This window comes from Mastomys coucha, unplaced genomic scaffold (genome assembly GCF_008632895.1).
Source record: "Mastomys coucha isolate ucsf_1 unplaced genomic scaffold, UCSF_Mcou_1 pScaffold8, whole genome shotgun sequence".
NCBI lineage: Eukaryota > Metazoa > Chordata > Mammalia > Rodentia > Muridae > Mastomys > Mastomys coucha.
The window spans coordinates 5880904-5902127 of NW_022196914.1; the positions used below are offsets into that span (position 1 = coordinate 5880904).

At 37.3% G+C, this 21224-nt stretch overlaps 1 protein-coding gene across 1 annotated transcript in view; it reads right to left on the reverse strand.

Moving 5' to 3' along the window:
- Positions 1–20425, reverse strand: part of Il7r (interleukin 7 receptor) — a 23713-nt gene extending 3288 nt beyond the window's left edge. Inside the window, exons 1-6 of the mRNA XM_031360279.1 lie at positions 20259–20425; positions 15531–15669; positions 6646–6803; positions 3627–3784; positions 1849–2017; positions 913–1006 (exon numbers count right to left, since the gene is read on the reverse strand). Of these exons, the coding sequence (XP_031216139.1) occupies positions 913–1006; positions 1849–2017; positions 3627–3784; positions 6646–6803; positions 15531–15669; positions 20259–20340 (800 nt within the window). The 5' untranslated portion in view covers positions 20341–20425. The remainder of the gene's footprint in view (positions 1–912; positions 1007–1848; positions 2018–3626; positions 3785–6645; positions 6804–15530; positions 15670–20258) is intronic.
- Positions 20426–21224: the final 799 nt, after the last annotated feature.

The window sequence follows — 21224 nt, forward strand, 5'->3', positions numbered from 1 at the left end:
AGGCGTGCGCCACCACCGCCCGGCTGGAAAACACTTCTTAAAGAATTCTTTTTTTGGGGGAGATGGGTCATCATGGCCTAGGGAGATAATCCAATAAATAAACTTCTTGCCATACAATCTTGAAGAACTGAGTTCGGAGAGCAATGTATGATAACATGTATCTGATAATGTTTGGAATGGTGGAGGGCAGACAGATACTCAGAGTTTACTGACCAATTAGCCTGACACGGGTGGTAAGTTTCATGTTTAGTGGAAGACTGTGTCTCAAAAGACAAGGTGGAAGATAATTGAGTAAAGTAATCAGTGTTAGCCGGGCAGTGGTGGCGCACGCCTTTAATCCCAGTACTTGGGAGGCAGAGGCAGGCGGATTTCTGAGTTCGAGGCCAGCCTGGTCTACAGAGTGAGTTCCAGGACAGCCAGGGCTATACAGAGAAACCCTGTCTCGAAAAAAATAAAAAAAGAGAGAGAGAAAAAAAAAAGTAATCAGTGTTGAGTTTGGCTGCCACACATTTGAATATGTACACATATGAACACAAACATATATATATATATATATATATATACATAGATAGACAAACACACACACACTCACATATGTACATACATAGACACAGATATACATGCACATGCAACACACACACAATCATATGTACAGACACAGACACACAGAGAATTAATATTTGTGTGAGATAATGTTTGTCTTATGTCTAGTTTGTATATTTTTGCCTCTTCTGAAATCAACTATGGTAAATTGACTGGGACCTAAGAATAGGAGGGCATATACTTGCCACTGTAATTCTTGAAATGACAAGTCTGTTTTTAAAATTTTCTAGATCAGTAAGTGGAACCTGGGTCTTGCTTTTCTGGAGCTCCACAAATAACCCTCTTGATTATTAAAAAAAAAAAAATCACCTTTTTTCCCATAGCACATGAGCTAATATGACCAACAAAACCATAGAGAACAAACTCAGAATGATGACACTTGGCAAAACAGGATCCCATCCCTCTGGAATATAAGGAGAGATCATGGTTAGTATTCAGTAAGCATAAGTGGGAGTATATATTTAAGGTGGTTTGATTTTACTTAATAACATAGTGTCACTTATTGTTTCCTAGAAACAGTTCTTTGATAGACAGGAAGAGTGGTGCTGATCTCGGTGACCATGTCAAGAATATCAGCTACTTGAAATATAAAGATGACTTTTCATGATGGCCTAAAAACCTCTATCCAACTACCCATACCCAAAGGGAAAAAAGTCTAGGTAAGAACTGAATAGATAAATGTTCTGAAGCTGCAGCAAGCTCCAGAATAAGAATGGGAAGCTGGTACAGCAGAGAAAACATCCATCCCCCTCAAATAGAAGTTTCAGGTAAGTTGCTTTGGACACTGTCTTGAGCCATGTTCTCTGGCTTCTCTGGCTCTTGGTATTCCCCATAGCATCTTTATTGTTCTGGGAAAGGAGATATAATGAAACTGATCTGCTCCCTTTCTATTAGCAAAGATATTTATCACTTAGAGGGATCACAGAGAGATCACCCATGATCCCTGACAAAGATGGAAAAGGTAGTGTGTAAATTCATGCAGGTTCATTAGTAGATCCCCGAGTACCTGAGACAATGATATAGAGACAATATGTATCCATTATCAGACACTATGGCTCAGCTCCCACTGCTCTCATCCCAGAAAAATTGCAAAGGCAGTAGGCAGAAAATTTTCCAAAGAATGTAGAAGGGGGCTCCCAGTGTCCTGACCTGTGGGTTACTTACACCCATCTGCTCCCTATCTCTACTACACTTTAGACTATGAAGTCTGGTGAAAGGCACAGGGCTTGTACAGTCTTTGCCTACCTTGATTCTTGGGTTCTGGAGTTTCAAAGGTAGAACTTGGACTCCACTCACTCCAGAAGCCTTTGAAGTAATTGTGATGGGGAATGGATCGGACTTTGATTTCATACACAGCTTTTGGTAGTAGTTTTCTCTGTAGGATTGTTGTTCTTGTATGGAATAAATATACATGCTAGGGTGAAAAAGTTACGTTGTTAGAAGTAAAAAGACATGTTGACTTTCAGTCATTTTGGTAGCCTCTGGAAGTTCTTTCATATTCCTTAAATGAAGCTGAACTCTCAAAGGTTCGGTGGCAGAATGAGGGGCATGCTCTAAGCGATATCAGGTGAGGTCAGAGAACACTAATTAGAAGGCTTTACACTTAGCTGAATTACTGTCTCTCACTTTGTAGGGTTTAACCCCCTCCTAGGCCCATACCTGTCTCCTCTGTTCCAGTATCTCCTTTTTCTTTCTATCTCTTTCCATGCACCAAAGGAAACCACAGGGTAGATAGGCAGTGAACACTAGTCATGTCCTTCCAGAAAGATACCATTTGATAGCACTCATAATAATAAAGATATGATTTTTCCAACACTGTATTGTTTTTAAGAAAAAAGATATTATATTGATCTTATAGACAAAAGTAGTATCTCATTGTTATATCTATTTGACTATGTTAGTTGAATTTATATATTTCTTAGTTATGACAGTTTTCTAAGTATTCTGCTCATTCACCTGTTGCAATGTTTGTCTCTATCTTAATGATGAACTAACAATTTTACACAGACAGACCATCTGTTAGCAGTTCCGTGATAATTTAATACTAATTTTTATTTGACTTACAATTATATTTGTGTGTATTGACGTAAATAAGCCTCCAGTAGAAGTTAGACATTTTAATTTACTTTTTCTTAGCAGACATCAAGCTGATTGTCTTAGAACCACCTATTCATAACCCTCCTTTCTTCTTTTAATTTTGTTTTCCCACTGGTGACATAGTCAGATGACTAACAGGAGAAGATCAGATGAAAGTCATCCAGTTTGTGTGTGGCTGTGGAGTAGGCAGACAAAGGCAGCAGATGGCTTGGATGGAAATGCACATCTGTAAGTTGCATGTCTTAGCACACTGCAAAGTAATATTGAAGACCCAGCTTGAGTAAAGGGGGAATCAGGCATATGTGAGCACTCTTTTGTTCTTGAGAAAGACAAGCCATATTCTATTTATCTATTTGAAACAGGGAGGGCTGAGGTTGATGTGGCAGATTAAGAGAATCCCAACTGCCCAGAATTCTCTGTTTCTCTCCCAGCTCATTTCCCAAAGAGATGGTAAGCCCAACAAGATCATTTTAAGCTCAGCAGACAATGAAGAAACCAACTTAACATCCAGAAAATGAAGAACAGAAATTGTTCCTTCTGCAACTGAATCCTTAGGCATTAATGTAAAACCAATGTGACAGAAAATCCTTGCATTCTTTCTTCTACTGACCTCCTGCTCCCCCCGAAAGTCATAGGGAAAAATCATGGCTACTTCTTGGTTATGCTATGTAGAACCATTATTCTTCCTGATAATCCCATACACTGGAGGCTTTGTATAGCAAGGATTAGGTTTGTCTTAGCATGCATTCTTACCTAAGTTCAAACCATAAGGATAAACTAAAGCAAATTTAATGAAGAGGAGCCAAGGAAGATGCAGGAGTGGTGGGGTCTTAAGGGTGTAGGACCCTGGGAACCTCTCTGAGTGAAGACTAAGTTCTGAAAACAGAGCAAGATGATAATTTATGAACATGATTGATTTATATTACCGTCCAGTTACTTTCACCCCTTTCTGGGCGGTAGGCCACTTCATGCTTTAATGTTTTTAAATATTTCTTTTCCGAGTGAGATGTATTAAATGTCACCAAAAAGTCATTTGCTTCTTTTCGATAAACAACTTCAAGGTTAAAAGGAGCCTCAGCTTTAACTGTTAAAGAAGAAAAGAAAAGAAAAGAAAAGAAAAGAAAAGAAAGAAATGAAATCTGTGTATGGGGCTAAAGAAGACATAAGTACATTTAAAAATTATGAAATTATGTTATTTCCCCCTTTCCTGGCCTGCCTTCACACCATACTACATACCCTCCTTGCCTTGTCATCAAATTCATGACCTTGTTTTTGTTAACTGCTGATAACTACATGTTTTAAAACCCTTCTGCTCTGAAACCCATCCCCTCTAGAGCTTTTTATTTTAGGAGCTGATCATTCACAAAGCCAAATCTTTCTCCTTGACTCACATCCAAACAGCATTGCCAGACCTTTCCTGTAGCTGGTGTAGCTTTCTGAGTGTTGTGAGTAGATGGAACTGTACCAGTTCCAGATTTGGCCCCAAATCCTCCCATGTATAATTCTCATCTTGGTCTCTTTCTATATACTGAAGTCCTATAGGAAAGAAAATTGGGTCACCATGTGGAGGAAGTCCTAAATGGTCATAAAGTAAATACCATCACCTATATACACCAGAATACCAGAGAATGTGTTACTAATGGGCTCCAAAGTAAAAAAAAATTAAGGATATATCTGGGATCTCTGGACCTCACCTCAGATACAAAGAAGTGCAGAACCTTCATTCTGACCCTGGCTAACAAATTCCAGAGTGGCCTCCAGAATTCCTCCTCTGTCAATTTTAGCTAAATAAACTAATTTGCCTCATAGGCCTCTGCCTGTCTTAGAAAGAGCGTTAGAGGCTAGGGGTACCTGAAGAATTGGAAGTGGGAGAAAGAGAGTTACAGGTGACTATGATTCTGGTTCTAGGTATTAATCAGGAACATTTAGTTTAAATTTGTGGAAACAATAATTCAGTGAATGAGATGTCTCCTGAGTAACTAGGATGAAATAATCCTATGAGAAGTATTCTTATTATTTTAATCGCACTTGTTCATGGGTGAAGGTACTTTCTAGGACCATCCCAGAGACTCAAACCACCCTTTCAAGGGATCTGTGCTCCCCTTTTTGCCCCTCACATAAGAGATTAGTCTTGAGGTCTGATGTGGAAGATGCCACGTGGTCCTCCATGAGCACTAGGTATTTTGGAGCTGGGACTATGGTTGGGGCAAATACCTCCAGATCTTGTGGGTATGTTCTGTGACCACAAATGTTTGTGTGCTTAGATAGTCTAATGTAAGAAATAGAACAGATGTTCTCCTGATGTTGCAGTGTTTTCTTAGAGGATCGAAAATTGGCACTCTGCTCACTCTCTGCAAGTGAAAAATACCTCTGCAGTATGAATGGTGAACCTTTAAATATGGTTCCTTTGTGCAGTGCACACATTCTGCACTGATCCATAGAAAACCTCATCTTCAAATGAGTAAATGCATCCTGTTCATGCTCAAAGTTCAGAGATCTTGTCCATTGGAATCCTTACCTCCTCTGCCATTTATGCCAGCCTAGCTTATGCTGTGTGTCAACATGTAAAGCCATCTATTGAATATTTCACTTATGTGACTTCTGCTTGTTCCCTAAGATATTGTTTAGACATGAAAGTTCTATTTTTATTCTTTATCATCATAATTAAACAAATGAGGTAACTTTCTCACTGTATCTCATATCCAGTGAGAATAGCTCTGTTGTCTTTTCTCTGTTGTAGTGGAAGAGATATTGATAAAGAAGGGTGTTCATAGCCTTTAAAACCAGCGAAACTGGCATTTATGTGATTATTCTGAATGCTTTCCTGTATATACTTCACTTGTAAATTCCCAGAGGCAGAAAAAATACAAATAGTTAACATGCCACCGCATTAATTCAAAATTATATTTTAACCTAGAATATAACTGCTTTTACTATTTATGTTTAACAAAATATATTTATGTATATTCTAGGTCTAATCAATTATGCTATGTTTCCCTCCTCAATCTCTTTGGAAATATAATTATATTATAGGTCATAATGGCTAGGCGATGGTATTTATTTTTTAAAAGTTAAACAACAATCAAATGGTATTTTAAAGATATGATTAAAATGTGAGTGAGTAGATTTGGGGTGACACCTTCCATAATCAGTAGGCATTATTTGATCAGTAAAAGGCCAGGCCTTTAGTTCAAAGGTAGAAATTCCTTTCTGAAACAGGTCTGATTCAAGAATGCAACACATTCTTGCCTTAAGAACTTGGACTCAGTTCTGCAATATTCACACTTAACCTGCATTTATTCTTGCTAGCTTATCCTAAAGATTTTAAACTCACCACTATCTCAACTATATGAACCACTTCTTAAATTTAATCTGTCTCCTGTTTTTCTATCTATCTATCTATCTATCTATCTATCTATCTATCTATCTAATTATCATCCATTGATTTATCTACCTATCTATCATCTATTTATCATTTACCTTCCTATCCATATATTTATCTTTCACCCATAAGTTCTCTTTCATTTGTAAAACTTTGAAAAACATGGAAAATGTACTTTTAAATGATTTGTCAATTGAGCTATATACATTTGGAATATGATGTGAATATGGAGAAAAGACTTCAAGACCTTCAGAAACAGCAAATGAAAAAAAGAAGGCATGTGTGGGTAGGTGGTAGATGGCCTGCTTCAGGTTATATTCCTTACACTGATGTCAGACATCCTCCTTCATAGCTGAGTTGGAATATTCTCAGCCATTTTCTCACAGTAAGAATTCATGATTCAAGTGTCAGATTTTCATTTCTTAAAAATGAACCAGAAAAGTTCCTATTGTCTATTACAAAATGTTTTCATGACTTGCATATTTTTATTATTCTGAAAGCAAAGACATGTTTCTGCAGCTATCCAAACCATGGAAACCATATCATCATATAAAACTTCTTACCTATTGTGGTTATATCCACATCTTTGCAAGTTATATTCTTTTGTCCAAGCTTCACACATATAATGCTGTTACCAATCAGTAAGAATTCTGTTGTGTTTATAAAATATATCTCTTGCAGTTTATCAAGAGTTAGGCAATTCACATTTAAAAGAGCTCCACTGTAGAAACAAAAAGTATAAGTCTTTATTTAGGTAGGATTTTCTGTATACAACTAAAATAACATTGTACCCTTAGTTGTATGAATTCAATTTTAGCGTCTACAAGTATATAAGCAGACGAGTTAAGGGTGAGGAGAAAAGAGAGAATCAATTAAAATAACATAGTTTTCTGTTTTATTACAATTATTATGTGCAAATGAGTTTGAAGTGGTAAAAGCATGCTTGTGGAAATTAGGATCAAGATCTATGTAGTTTTAGAATTGATTATTAAGATGCAAATACTTTGTTTAGTAAAAAAGTAATCAGCATCTCTTGGAGACAAATGAAAAATATTACAACTGTAAGAAATGTTGATACTATTCCTTCAAATAGGATTAAAGGAAATGCTAAATAGGTTGAAAAGGTTTATATATAACTACATATATTTAATAAGTAAACTAAGGTGTTCTCATAGAGCCCTTGTGTTTTGTTTTGTTGTTTGAGACAGAAATCTTTCTATATACCCCAAAACTCATTACATAGACAAGATTGGCCCTGAACTCCCAGAGATCCAACATAGTACTGAAGGCATGCATTACCATGTCCAGGGTCGTAGGGACTTTGGCTAATGAAATCAACAAAATAGGTCAAGAAGGTGAAGAAAAGTTCTGTGTGGTGGCTCATGACTGCAATCTTAAAATATGAGAATCTAATGTATTAGGATTACTGTGGATTTGAGTCCAGTTCAGTTTACACAGAACTTCTATGACACTATGGGTATAAAATTATAAGTTAGTAATACTTGATATGTCAGAGGAGACACAATTGTCTACTACATAGATATTAAAACTATAGGAAATACATCAATTTGTGAGAGTGAATATAAATTTTTTGAAGTAAAAAGTCTTAAAACTTAACTCCATACAAACTAAACATCTCAATATAAACCACATTCATATTAATACCTACCCTCACAATTTAAACTACATGCTAGAGGATGCCAAGTTCTATCAAATGGTTAAGAAAGATACAGTGCCAATATCACCAAATTTCTTCTCCAAATAGAGATGAGCTATGTTATTCTGTGAAACCAGTTTAAAATTGGCACCAAACCTACCAAAATATAGGAAAGAAAACCATCCTTCAAGACTGCATACATAGGACTGGGGTATGACTCACTTTTAGAATACTTACCTAGTTTCCTCAAAGCCCTACATAAATCTGGTATGGTGGAATATACCTGTAATCACAATGCTCAAAACATGGAGGGAGGAACACTAGATGTTTGAGGTCATCCTCATCCACTTAGTGAGACTGAGCCAGCATAGGATGTATAAAACAGTGTCTTAATAAATGTCTATCTAAGCAGAGGACTGCCTTATCTGGCCTCAGTGAAACAAGATACACCTAACCCTGGAGAGGCTTGAGCCTCAGGGAGTGGGGAGGTCTTGGGGGGGTGGGTGGGGACATTGTCTTGGAAAAAGAGGGTGGTGCAGGGTGAAGAGGAATGGGATGAGGAACTGTCAGAGGGTGGAGCAGGAGGAGGATAATGACTGGCCTATAAAAATGATTAAAGATTAATAGTTTATAAAATGTGTGTATGATGATCTTCAAAATAATCATATTGTATGATGTCAGGTGTGGTGAGTACCAGCAAAACAAAGCAGGCTCAATATTCAATCATCAATTGGCATAATTTACCACATTAACAGAATAAAACACTAAAAAGTTTCTCATCTTTCATAGAAGCAGATTTTTTGATAGATTCACATATTAATTGATGATTAAAAACTCATCAACCAACAAGAAACAGAATAAAGACATTTGTTCATATGCAATTATAAAAAATTAATATAAATTGTAATGGTAAAGATCAGGTCAAGGGAGACAGTTCTGTTTGCACACTCACACACAGCAGCACACTAGAGGGTCTCCTCAATTTACAAGAGAAGAGAAACAATGCAAGTATAAACAGAGTTGAAAAGTAGAAAACACATTTATTTGCAAAAAAAATCCCTATCTGTTTACATGGACACTTATAAAGACTTCCAAGATAATTATAGGAAATAATTGAATCCATCAAAGCCATCAGAAAACCACCAGCTGTATTTCTATGGATAGCATCACAAAATTAGAAAATGAAGTTTAAAAATGATAGTTCCTTTGTGATAGTAGTAGAAAGATAAAAGACGTAGAATTGAAATTTATAAAGGATATTCAAAGCCTTTGTACTGGAAATTAGAAAACATTTCAGAGAGATATTTGAAGAAATTTAAATAAATGGGAGCTATGTTCACATGCTAGCAAATTTGCTATTGATAAATTAGAGCTTTTCTCCTAACAGGTTTATATAGTACTTATTAAAATTTTATCAATATTTTGGAAATATAGAAAACCCAAAACATCACTGAAACATAGAAGAATAAACACAGATGACTCAGAATACCATAGGGAATAAATAGAATCCTTAATCTTACACAATTTTATACTTATCTTAAATCTAAATCTAAAGTTTAAGCTATAAAAATAGGAAAATAATGTAAAAGATAATATTTCCCACTTTCAGAGTAACCAGGTCTTGAGCACACACAAAAGAGACACATTCATGCAGTTCACCGAAGAAATCACCAAACCTTTTCAGTTCCCAAGACTTATAACACATTCTGATCACATACACATATGCTCATACATGCACACATACATGCACACATACACACATACATGCATACACGCATGGGGGTGGGCAGCAGAGACAGAGAGACAGATGCACAATTACTGTCTCTTCCTCTCACATACACAGACACACAAAAACACTCAGATAGACACACAAATGTGCACAGACACTCTCACACACACTCACATGTATCTGGTTAGTAGGAAGAATTCATTTTGTGTAAGCAACTTGAATAGAGACATTCTGCCACGATGTCTACTTCTAACCGATCCCAGCTTTTCCTCTGTTCAGGGTGACTTAGCTGGACTTGAAGAACAAAAAGCATGCAGGCAAACAAGCTCACAAGGGCACTTTTCCAAAAGGAGGGAAATTAAACTTTAAGCACGTGAAAAGGGAAAAGACTAGTAATCTTCCTTTTATCTTGTATCATTTGTTTTTATAGTAAGAATGCATGACTTCATTATTTCTTTATTGCCCCCCCATCACTCACTTACCCTTGCCTACTTTCTTTTTTGCTGACAGTTCAATGTTTAGAGGTGGAGGAGGGAATTGCACATAGCAAAATATGTCCATCTCCAATGGTTTTTGAGAAATGTGTATGACATGCAAACATCAGTCAAGTTCTACATATGGGATATTTCTTTCTTTTTTTTTTATTTTTCAATTTGCCAAGCTGTGCCTGTTTATTAACTGACCAGATTACAAAATTTTCTTCACACTGTACAGTTGCCTTTGGAGTGTGTGACAGTTAACCCAGTTCATAAGAAAGAACCAGAATTCTCCCTCCAACCACATTTTAGTTTTGCCAGCCAGTGGTAGTTGTCATCAATGTAATGACATTACTATTCTTTCATCCTTGATTTCATTCACTTGGTCACCTGCTTAGGAGATGTATTTTAGAGAGTGCCTGTTTTCTTATAACTACTAGCAAGTCACTGAATGACCATGGCTCACATTTTTAATCCTTATTAGATGGCTCCTGTCCTATCTTTGTTCAGGAAGACACAGGTATCCTCATAGCTTTGGGAGAGCTAGACATGAGTCAAAACTAGGTGTAATTATTATAACTAGAGATAAGTGAAGAAATTGTAAGTTTATTTTTGACATATATTTTAATTTTTTTTATTTATTAAATTTATTTACTTTCTATCCCACTATCAGCCTTACTTTCCTCCTAGTAACCCCTCCTGCAGATCCTCCCTCCATTCTTCTCTTCCCTTCTCCTTCCCTTCCCACTGCCAAATTTTAGTTTTTGTGAACTACTATACATCAGGATAGAGAGTTGTTCAAAAGCCCACACCCACAGAATCTGTGTGTGGGTTGAATGCAATTTTATGAGTATACTCAGAAAATACTAAAAATTAAAAAGCAACAAAGTAACTACATACAAGGGGACAGATGTGAAATGAGTGAAAAGCTCAGAAGTCTGTCACCAACAACCGTTTAATAGAAATACTGTCAGGATTTGCTGAGTTAGAACAAAAGTGAGAGAGAACATTGGGGAAAATACAGACTTCTGAGCTCGAGGCACTCGTGTAATGTAGAGAAAAGAGAGGCCAGTGGGCTTTATGCCAGTACTTAAATTTAAAACATCTTTTAAGTAATGAGTATACTATTCAGTTATATGTCATGAACCTGAAGCAGCTTTCTGGTATTTTAGAAATTTAGGCTTGCTCTCAAATGGCCTCAGCCCATTTCTTCGACAATGACATTAGTAAGCAATGACTAATAAGGAGTTCCGTGTGTCTGTGAAGCTGGGCCCTATGTGGAGGGGTCCTAAGATCCAAGAACTGGCCATGTAGAGGGTAGGCCATGCTGGCACACAAAAGTAAAGCAGGCTGATTACAGTGGCCAGCTTTTGTTTGTGTTACTGACTTTACTTACACAATGGCAGGAAACTCATCACCACCAGTGGGAGTAGACAGTTCAGTTACAAAAATTCATTTGGTTTCTAGCTGTGTATTGGCTGACTTAGAGATGATTTGGAATTCTACTATCTCACACAATAGCCACTCTCCTATATGTATATGTAAAACATTTGAAGTATGGCTAGTCCAAACTACAATATAGTCTAAATAGATAATGCACCACATGCACTTTGAACATGTTCTATGAAAAGAGCATAATGCATCTGTAATAATGTATAATGTTATTTATATTGATTACATGTTGAAATAATAATTTTGAGTGTATCAAATTAAATAACACATGTTATAATTAACTTCATTTTTATTTTATTTTTTGAAAAAGTGTTCTACCAGAAGTTGGTCAGATAACTCAGTGGGTAAGACTCTGGATTAATCTACAAAACTCCTATAATGAAAGGAGAGAATTGGTGACACTTGTGTACTGCACACACACACACACACACACACACACACACACACACACACATGCATGAATGCATGAATGCATGCACACATGTAGATGCACAAACACAAACTCTGAATGCAATAAAGATATAATTTAAAAGTATTTAAAATGACTTATGTGCTCATAGATTTATGGATTGCCTTATTTTAATATTGACCAGAGATGTTCTAGGATATGTGTGGCAAGGAGAAGATCACAGTTATTACTCAAGTAGTACATACATAGTTCATGATTCTGATTTTGTATGGCATTCCTTGGGACACTGGCCTTAAGCCACATTCTCAAGTCTGGTTTTGAAAGTAAAGAGTGATGGCTAAAGATCATTTAACCTAAATTTTAATTCCATTTTTCTCTTCCTCCCCAAGTCTTGTGCAATTTAGTATGAGAGATGTATGTGTCTTATCAATATAAACAGATGTTCAGACTGAAGGAAAAAAAAGGCAGAAAACCAAAATATAGCAAAATCAATCAATCAATCAATCAGTCAATCAATCAAACAAAGCAAAACAACAAAAATGGCCCTGACAGACAGGATATGGCTTGAAAACCCTGAACAGTTTAGAGAGATAGTATATTTTACTGTCCAGAGGGCTAAATTCTTAATAGTACTTGATAGATATCACTTCTAAGGGCTATAACATCAGTGGGCTTGTAAAGGTGACAGGCATGGAGAAAAATAGTGACATATTTGAAGTTGTGGGTGGTATGTGAGAGTAATATCAGGGCACAGAGAACATGGAAACACAGTATGGTTGCTCTTGTGGAAACTGATAGAAATTGAATGAGCTCCTCCAAAAGACATATCTGACTTTTGAATGACGATAGATAATAGTTTCCCGTGAATTGCACTGAGAGATGGACCAGTGGTGGTAGTCCTAAAAGTAACAGATAATCGCCCTTGCTTTTTTCCCCCTATGTTTATTTTATATGAAAATGTTCATACTGAAGGAATCAAGTCCCATTTACAGATCCCTACCACATGCCAGACCTCACCATATGTAACCTAATGTAAGGCATTTGCTGATACTGTTCTGAATAGCCCCCTGGTCTAGTTAGCTTTACTGTTGGGATTCCATCCTGTACCTCTTGCAGCATCTGCTTTGTTGTTCAAGGCACCTCAAGCCTGACTAGAATTTCAGTGAAGAAAAGGTAGAACCCCAGGTAATTGTCGGTGATTCTGGTATTTAATGTGCTGGGCTTTTCCACCCTCTTTACACTTTCCCCACTAATTCCTACAGGATCTGATTCCATAATGAGTATCCATATCTTCATAGTAACTGTATCCGTCACTGTGAACTAGTTCACTGGTATATAAGTAATTCACGTCTGTGATCTTTGCTGACCTGATCCCTCCCTGAAGATCAGGTAACTGAAAAAACAAACAAACAAATAAGCAAACAGTCCATTTCTTGTTCAGAGACTGGTAGCTGGATCTAGGACAGATATTAAATTTATTACATTCTGAAGAGGAGGGACCTAGCATCTACCAGTGATCACCTATGTAAACAAATTCATCAAATCCCAACTTTTACTTCATATATTTATATGAAAAGAAAACAAATGTTCTACAAAATCTAGTACCCTTTTGAAGAAGAAACACACAAATTCAGAAGTCTTTAGCTACCATCTTCTCAACCTAGAAGGTTCATGAATGTACCACTGAAAGTGTAGATGCCTCGTGGAAATGTTAGAGATCCAGAAATCTTTTTTAGCTATTTGATGTCAACCTATTTTTTCCACTTTGTATACCTTAAGGCACACACACACACACACACACACACACACACACACACACACACACACACATACACGCACACCCGCACACACGCACACACATGCATATTCAGGATTTCTATACAAATATCTGTCTAACTGGAAAACAATGTGATGATGCTCTGGAGAGACTAGTATATGTCAGAGAAACTGAAGACACTAAAGGGAAGTATGTTACAGTGGGCAAGAACACGATTGAATATGTGAATGAAAGTGGACACAAAGTTCAGCTGTGGCTTGGTCAAGTGAAGCAAAAGTGTTCACCATAGCTCACTAGAACCGGGTGGGAAAACTTGGAGTCAAACCTGTGTGAAGGGGTATTTTTTTTTCCCAGAAAAACTGAGAATATTGTTTAGATGAGTTAATTAACTGATTTAGGTGGTAGGAATGATTCTTGACATTTGTATTTTGTTTTAATTTGAATGTGGGGTGTGTATGAATGTCCATTTTGTGTGTGCACACACATGTGTGGGCATGCATATGCCTGTGGGTGTTCATGTGTGCACACACATTTGGTGGACAGTGGCTAATGTCTTAGATCTTCCTCTATCTTTTCACTCTATGCTTCTGAAAAAGTGTCTCTCAGTGAACCTGGAGCTCATTGAGTGGGCTAGCTTGACTAGCCAGTAAAGCTCACAGATCCAACTATCTTCATAACTCCCATCTGCAGCATAGCTCAGGGGTGGGATTACAAACACCACGGTCAGCTTTTACGTGGATTCAAGGCATTTCAACTCAGGTACACTGGCTTGCATAGTAAGAGATTTACTGACTGAGGCATATCTAGATCTTAGATATTTGTGCTTTTGTTCTCCATAGAAAATGTGCTACAAAAATACAGTAACAAAGACAGACTAAGGTTATCTTGTGACATTCAACTTCAAGATGTTGTTCCTCTAACAACTTCAGGAAAAACTTGTGCATAGATTCAGGAAACTGCTATAGATTCAGGAAAGTGAGAATCTACAGCTTATCTGGGTTGTAGGTGGCAAAGGACTTCCTTAGTGCTCATGGAACTTAAGAAGTCCTCCTTTACTACAGCAGACCTCGACATACTTTCCTTATATGGAAACTTACAAAAAATGAGGTCATCTGATATGAATTTGGAAATAGCCACAAGTCAGAATTTCATATTAGAGTAATTTTTTCAAGTCACTAGAGATAATAACCCTTGACAACAAGTGATGGCTGGTGGGGGAGGGAGAAGATACAGCTCCCTGAGTTCTCTATCTCAGACCCAAACTTTCTTTGCACTTTGATTTCCTCAAGGGCATAATGAAACCAAGAATCAACTTATGGATTACTGGAAATTTTCCATTGGCTAGATTGTCCACAATTCAACTGTTTCAACAGGGTGGGTGATTTTTATACATATATTCGTAGAATTATCACAATGTCTTTTCTCTATTACTAATTAAATATTAAGTATTTATTTGAGCTCTTTACATATGTTTAATTGTTTAATCACCATAACCTTCCTGTGAGATCTAGTAATTCAAATTTTTTTAAATGAAGAAACTAAAGAGTACATGTTACATAACTTGCTGCAAATCAAAAAGTTATTAAGCATTGGCATTGGGACTGGAAGTCAAGCAATTACATTGCATAATGGAATTTGAAAATAGTTCACTGCCTTAAGGGAATGTTCTAGAAGAAGAAGCATTTATTTAGATTGCTGTGAATATGGAGGGATGTAGAATCTCCAAGATAAACAACACCATTTGTATGTGTCCCTGAGAACTAACAAATGAAGGGGGAGTTGCCTCACTTTAATATCTGGCAAAGTACTTCAGAAAGTTTTGAGGACCGAGTAAATTTTAGCATTTGATACTTAGGACAGACACTCCTTCCTTTGCAGTTTCTGAAAGGAACACTTGGAGAGAGACAGGAGATGGACACCTAAACATCGTGGAAACCATTTTCCTCACCATATTTGAAATTCCAGATTAGTGGTGTTGATGTCTGAGTCATTAAAAGCACAAGTCAGTGAATGCTGACTTTCATCCACTTCTAACTGGCTGTGGCACCAGAAGGAGTGATCTTCTGGTTCTGCATCTTCTAGATCTCCTGGGAAGAGCAAAACACAGCTGTTAAGGGGCAGAGGCAAATGGTTGTGTTAGTTGAAAATCTGATACCCTTTAATAAAATGTCACCTGTGTGACAGACATGGGGAGATTTTATATATATGTATATGTATGTATGTATACATATATATATACATATATATATATATATATATATATATATATATATATATAATTTTATCTAAAGGAAGAAATTCTAAGGACAGAGAAAAAGTTTCAATGTGCTCTCTGTCTCTCTCTGTCTCTGTCTCTCTCTCTCTCTCTCTCTTACACACACACACACACACACACACACACACACACGTACACACCAGAAACACATACGCCAAACCCATGTGCAGGTACAGATTGCAAAGTGTTCTAAATGAAAAAAAAATTATCATAGTGGAGGAATATGTTCTAGGTACATCTAAACAGTTCTACCATTGGACTAGTATGTTGGAAAATTATGAGAGGCATGGACAAACCCCTTTCCTTGTTTATATCAGAATTCCTTTGCTATACTTTAAAGCTGTATTTAGAAAGTATTTATTTGAGGTTATAGTCTCCACTTCAGCCAGGTGATCTGACGTATTCAGGGAAGGCAACGCTTTGCATATATAGAAGGTGCTAAATGTTAATGAACAAATCCCCAATGAGACTTTAAAACATTGAAATTATCTTTTTGTTTTTTTACACTGAAGTATTTACATATTTCAGATAAGGGATCTTGTATTTCATTTGTATGCCACATAATCCAACCTTGGTTTTCTCTGCTGGTCTTCAATTTGTTCCCTTCCAAGTTTCTTTTCTCTTTTCTTTTTCTTTTTCTTTTTCTTTCCTTCCTTTTCTTTTCTTTTCTTTTCTTTCTTTCTTTCTTTCTTTCTTTCTTTTTTTTTTGTTTGGTTTTTGGTTTTTGGTTTTTGGTTTTTGGTTTTTTGAGACAGGGTTTCTCTGCGTAGCCCTGGCTGTCCTGGAACTCACTCTGTAGACTAGGCTGGCCTCAAACTCAGAAATCCACCTGCCTCTGCCTCCCAAGTGCTGGGATTAAAGGCATGTGCCACCACTGCCTGGCTGTGTAGCCCAGGCTGGCCTCGAACTGGTGATCCTCCTGCCTCTGCCTCCTTTAGCAAATCCTACCAGCGTGCACCACCACAACTGGCACCAACAAACCAAGTTTTTTTTTCAAGTGAAAAAAGATAATAACTATTTTCTTTCCAAGTTCACATTTTTATGGGATTGCTTATTGTCTCCTAAAAGGGCATCACAACTTAACACTAATATTAATGGCTCCATTCTGGGGCCATAGAGAGCATCTTAGGTGATCTACTGAGTAACTATAAAACAGTAAACTGCAAGGATGAAAAGGGTTAGCCTAGTTGATTAGATTTTCTTCAGCTACCGTATTCTATACATATCAGTAATATTCTAGAAGAAAGTGGGAGATGGAATTTTTTTGTATGTGTGACTGTTTTTGCTAACTGCAGTTTGACAAAGATGTTATTGCTGGCTTGTAGAGCCCATGATTAAATAGGTATTTGTGTGTGTATATGTATATAAAATATACACATATGTATATATAAAGTATGCACATATATATACTATATATAATTATATTTAATAGCAGAATAAAGTCAGAAAAATCTTCCAGTAAATGCATTTCAATAAGAACAAGAAAAATCTAAAGTCATCACATGTTTATATCATGATGGTGGAGTATGGACAGCCTCTGTCAGCTTCCAGGTGTTTAATATCACCCAAAATATTTTATACTTTTCTGGTTTTCCTATGGAAACAGGATATACATGGTTCCAGATGGGTGGCTTAGCAGCTATATGCAGTTTCAATTGCATTCTCTTCATTTAATGAACCCCAGAGGTCTGTGGAAAGGTTAATAAAATTGGTTGTGAACAGGCCAACCAGGTAAGTGACTATACTAAGGAAAAGATCTCAGAGCTCACCTAGCCATAGACCAGGGTTGCTGTTCATGGCTACAGGCACTTAACTTTCTAGGCATTCCCAGAATCTAGCATTTCACGTTGGGAATATCAGCAAATTCATTTGTGTATGGTATAAGTTGTTGCCGGCCCTTACATGGCATCTCTCAGCTCTCATGCTGTTTTGTACTTTGCTTGTGCCTTTAAGCAACTCTCTAAACTAGATATGACTTACTGTTTGGATTTAGACATCCTGTGGATCATCTTTATTACATAACCTTTCCATCTATGACAGGGGCCAGAGAAAGCACACATTAAGCACATGACAGGCACCAGCTGATGAGTAGACCTTCACACCACCCAGACTGACAAAGTATGTCTCAAGCTATCTCACACAATATGCAAATAGCTGATCATGCCATGTTTTCTGCAATCAAGGCAGCTGTGTCCAAATGAGCCATCCATTGACTCTTCAGCAGGTGTTGTTAATGGGGTGCAATTGCTCTGTAATCAAAAAACTGGGGAAAGTCACATGCCATTGTGGGAGAATATTCTACCTGCTGTGAGCCAAAGATCTCTTAGCTGAGAGTAGCCCATGCAGAAGATGTGCATGCTGATCTTTGCTGTTCTAACTTTGTAACTGGGCTCTCTTACTGCATACACAGACACCCAAAGGCCATATCCATATGCACACATGCATTATAGAGGCCATTGGATAGATCTGCACAGAGGTTTCACTCAGATCACAGTAAGTTCTCAGTAAGGGTGAGAGCTCTCCCATGAGTCTTGGAGAAATCAGTATGAAGGGTAAAATGCAAATTATAATTATGCAAATCTACATGTAGCATTTGGAGTTCTTTTGAAAATTTTGTAGTATATCAACGGAAGCTTTTATTCTTGTTGTGGTTTTGACATTATGTGGAACAATATTCACAGTGTTCAATAGGAAGTATCTGAGCATTAAATAAAAATTCTGGGTATAGAAATTTAAAACATTTGGAATATGTATTATAAGCAAGGCAGTGTCGTTTAAAAGGCTTCTCACAGAGTGATTACTTGATGAAGAGCTTGAACTGTTGGGGATTTTTGGGTTTCCTTTGCTTGATTTGCCCATCTTTTAGTTATTAGAAAGCTAACTTTATCTTTAAACCAACAATAGCAGATTACTTTGAGCACAAAGTGGAAGGTATTTTGACATGGTAGTGTGATACATATGGGTGGCTATGTTCATCAATCTGAAAACATTCCAAAATTTAAGAAGCTGAAGTGAAAATCCAACTTACAGCAAAAATTTTTACTTTTCTTTTCTTTTCTTTTCTTTTCTTTTTTAAGAAATAGCATGGCCAAGAGGAAAAACTCGGGGTAAAGGATTGCACCAAATAGCAGCAACGTTCTCGTGCTTCCTGCCATGTATTTGCACACACTTAACATGAGATAATGACTCTCCCTCACAAAGTGACTCATGCTCAGTCATGCTGAAGAGTGCGACTCCTCTGAGAATTCTCTTCATAAGAAAATTTCTCTTCATAAGCAAGGGTTTTCCATTCTTGCTTATTACAAAGTAAAGTCACACAGATATCTAAGCTTAGGAAACATGATTAAGGGAATTTGACTAAAGAGCTAAACTGAGTCACTAGGCTGGTGTGTATTGATATTGTCAATAAAGAAAAAACATATGTATTTTGAGACAAGCTTTTATTATGTAGCTTAGGCTGGCCTGGACCTCATGATCTTACTTCAGGATTATGGAGATGTCTGCTGCACCCTGTTTAGGAATGCACATATAGGCCAGGCATGGTGGTGCCTGCCTTTAATCCTAGCACTCAGGAGGCAGAGGCAGAATAATTTTGTGTGTGTGTGTGTGTGTGTGTGTGTGTGTGTGTGTATGAAAACAGTTTAATTAATCTGTAGAAACAAATTGGAGTTTCACATCCCATGTAGCTCTTGTGTCTACCAGAGACTTTTGAGCACAGTCCTGTAATTAGGATGCATATTTTTAAGGAGTCAAAATCTAAGTATTTTATGGATTCTGAAGAGAATTATGATGACCATATGATGGATTCTCTGAATATAAAAGCAACCCTGTGTATTTCAAAGAAGACAATTTCCCTAGTGCACCACTGAATTATTCATCAGCAATCTAACATGAATCTGCAGAAGCTAAAGTATTTTGAAGAAATACATTACCAAGTGGTTTCTAAGCTCTAGACACTAGAAATACAGTTCTGATGAATACACAGACTTATTGCTTCTGGTCATTAATTTATCATGGATATCTAGGGTTTCAGAACTCCATACACAGTCAAAACAACCATGGCTTGATATTTCAGGCAGGTACAATTTTGGAAGAGATTGTCCAACAAGCCCCAACAGAAAATTGATATGAGGTTTCTTTTCTGAGGGTACTAGCATCCATCCACATTTATGAACCAGACTTTGAATGAAACCCATTGCTCCTTGTCAGTTCTTCTGAGTTACAAGCCATCTGTAGTATCTCCACCATCCCCTCTGTCCTGGTGATTAATACCCACACAGCAACCTAACTTGTGCTAACTTCTTGTTGCCCAGCTCTTGCCTGTTAGAGAACTGTGTAACCTGATCATATGTGCTAAAGGTAATCTGAAATCCTTTAAAAAAGGAGTTAGAAATGACTCACCATCCTGTGCATTGCCACTTTCTCCAGAAACAGCTTGAATTAAGCAGAAAACCATAGCGAAAGCTCTACCCAGAGCCATCATTCTGAGAGAGAAAGAGAAGAAGCACACTTGTGTGCGCAAGTGAATGAGAGAGGGGGAGACAAAACCCAGCCCTGTGCCTACTTAACCACAGACAGGGAACTATGAACATCACAGAAGAAGGCAAGTGCCAGAAACAGGAAGTCTGAGCAAAAGGATTGCTGCGGTAAGCAGAGGTAGAGGAAACGGAGAGGTAGAGTGTGCCTTTTTTTTTTGTCTGTGTCTTAGTATTCCTTGTAGCTCTTGAACTTAACTGCTTACTTTTGAGCAAGGTGGTAGACTTCAAGTGATGCTTCAGATGATCTCAGGGTCCAATGTAACAGGATCACAAGGCCAAAACCCAAACTTACCGTGCTCCTTGGTTTATTGATTGGGCAGGCTCTTGTTTTAGGATAATGATGCTAGGATATAGTTGTCCCACTTAGGGCTGAACCTTCAATGGTCACGCCCAGTTCTCTGCTTTCTGAGAGAGAAGTGAGAAAGGAGCTTCTCTAAAGAGATTCAAGGCTGCACTATTCTGTGGGCATAAGGATAAATGTCTAGAAGACGGTTTGATGCTATGTCCTTTAAACAAAACAATAGTAGTGTTTACTCCTGTGCTTACAACCATCCCTGGCATGGGTTAGTAGCCAGATTTATAGTACCAGCCATGAGTCACTCACCTAAAGAGCTCAGAGAGCACCATGGAAGAGAGGAGGAAAGATTGGAAGAGCCAGGGGTCAGAGAGAAATAAAATTAAATTATCTATTATAAAAATAATAGGATCTTTGTGTTCATAACTTCACAGAAGCTGTGGTTGCCTACACAAGACTGGCACAAGATCACACCAATCAACATTCCAGTATGGAGAGGGCAGGTATTCAAGAGGCCTCCATCGCTCGCTGAGG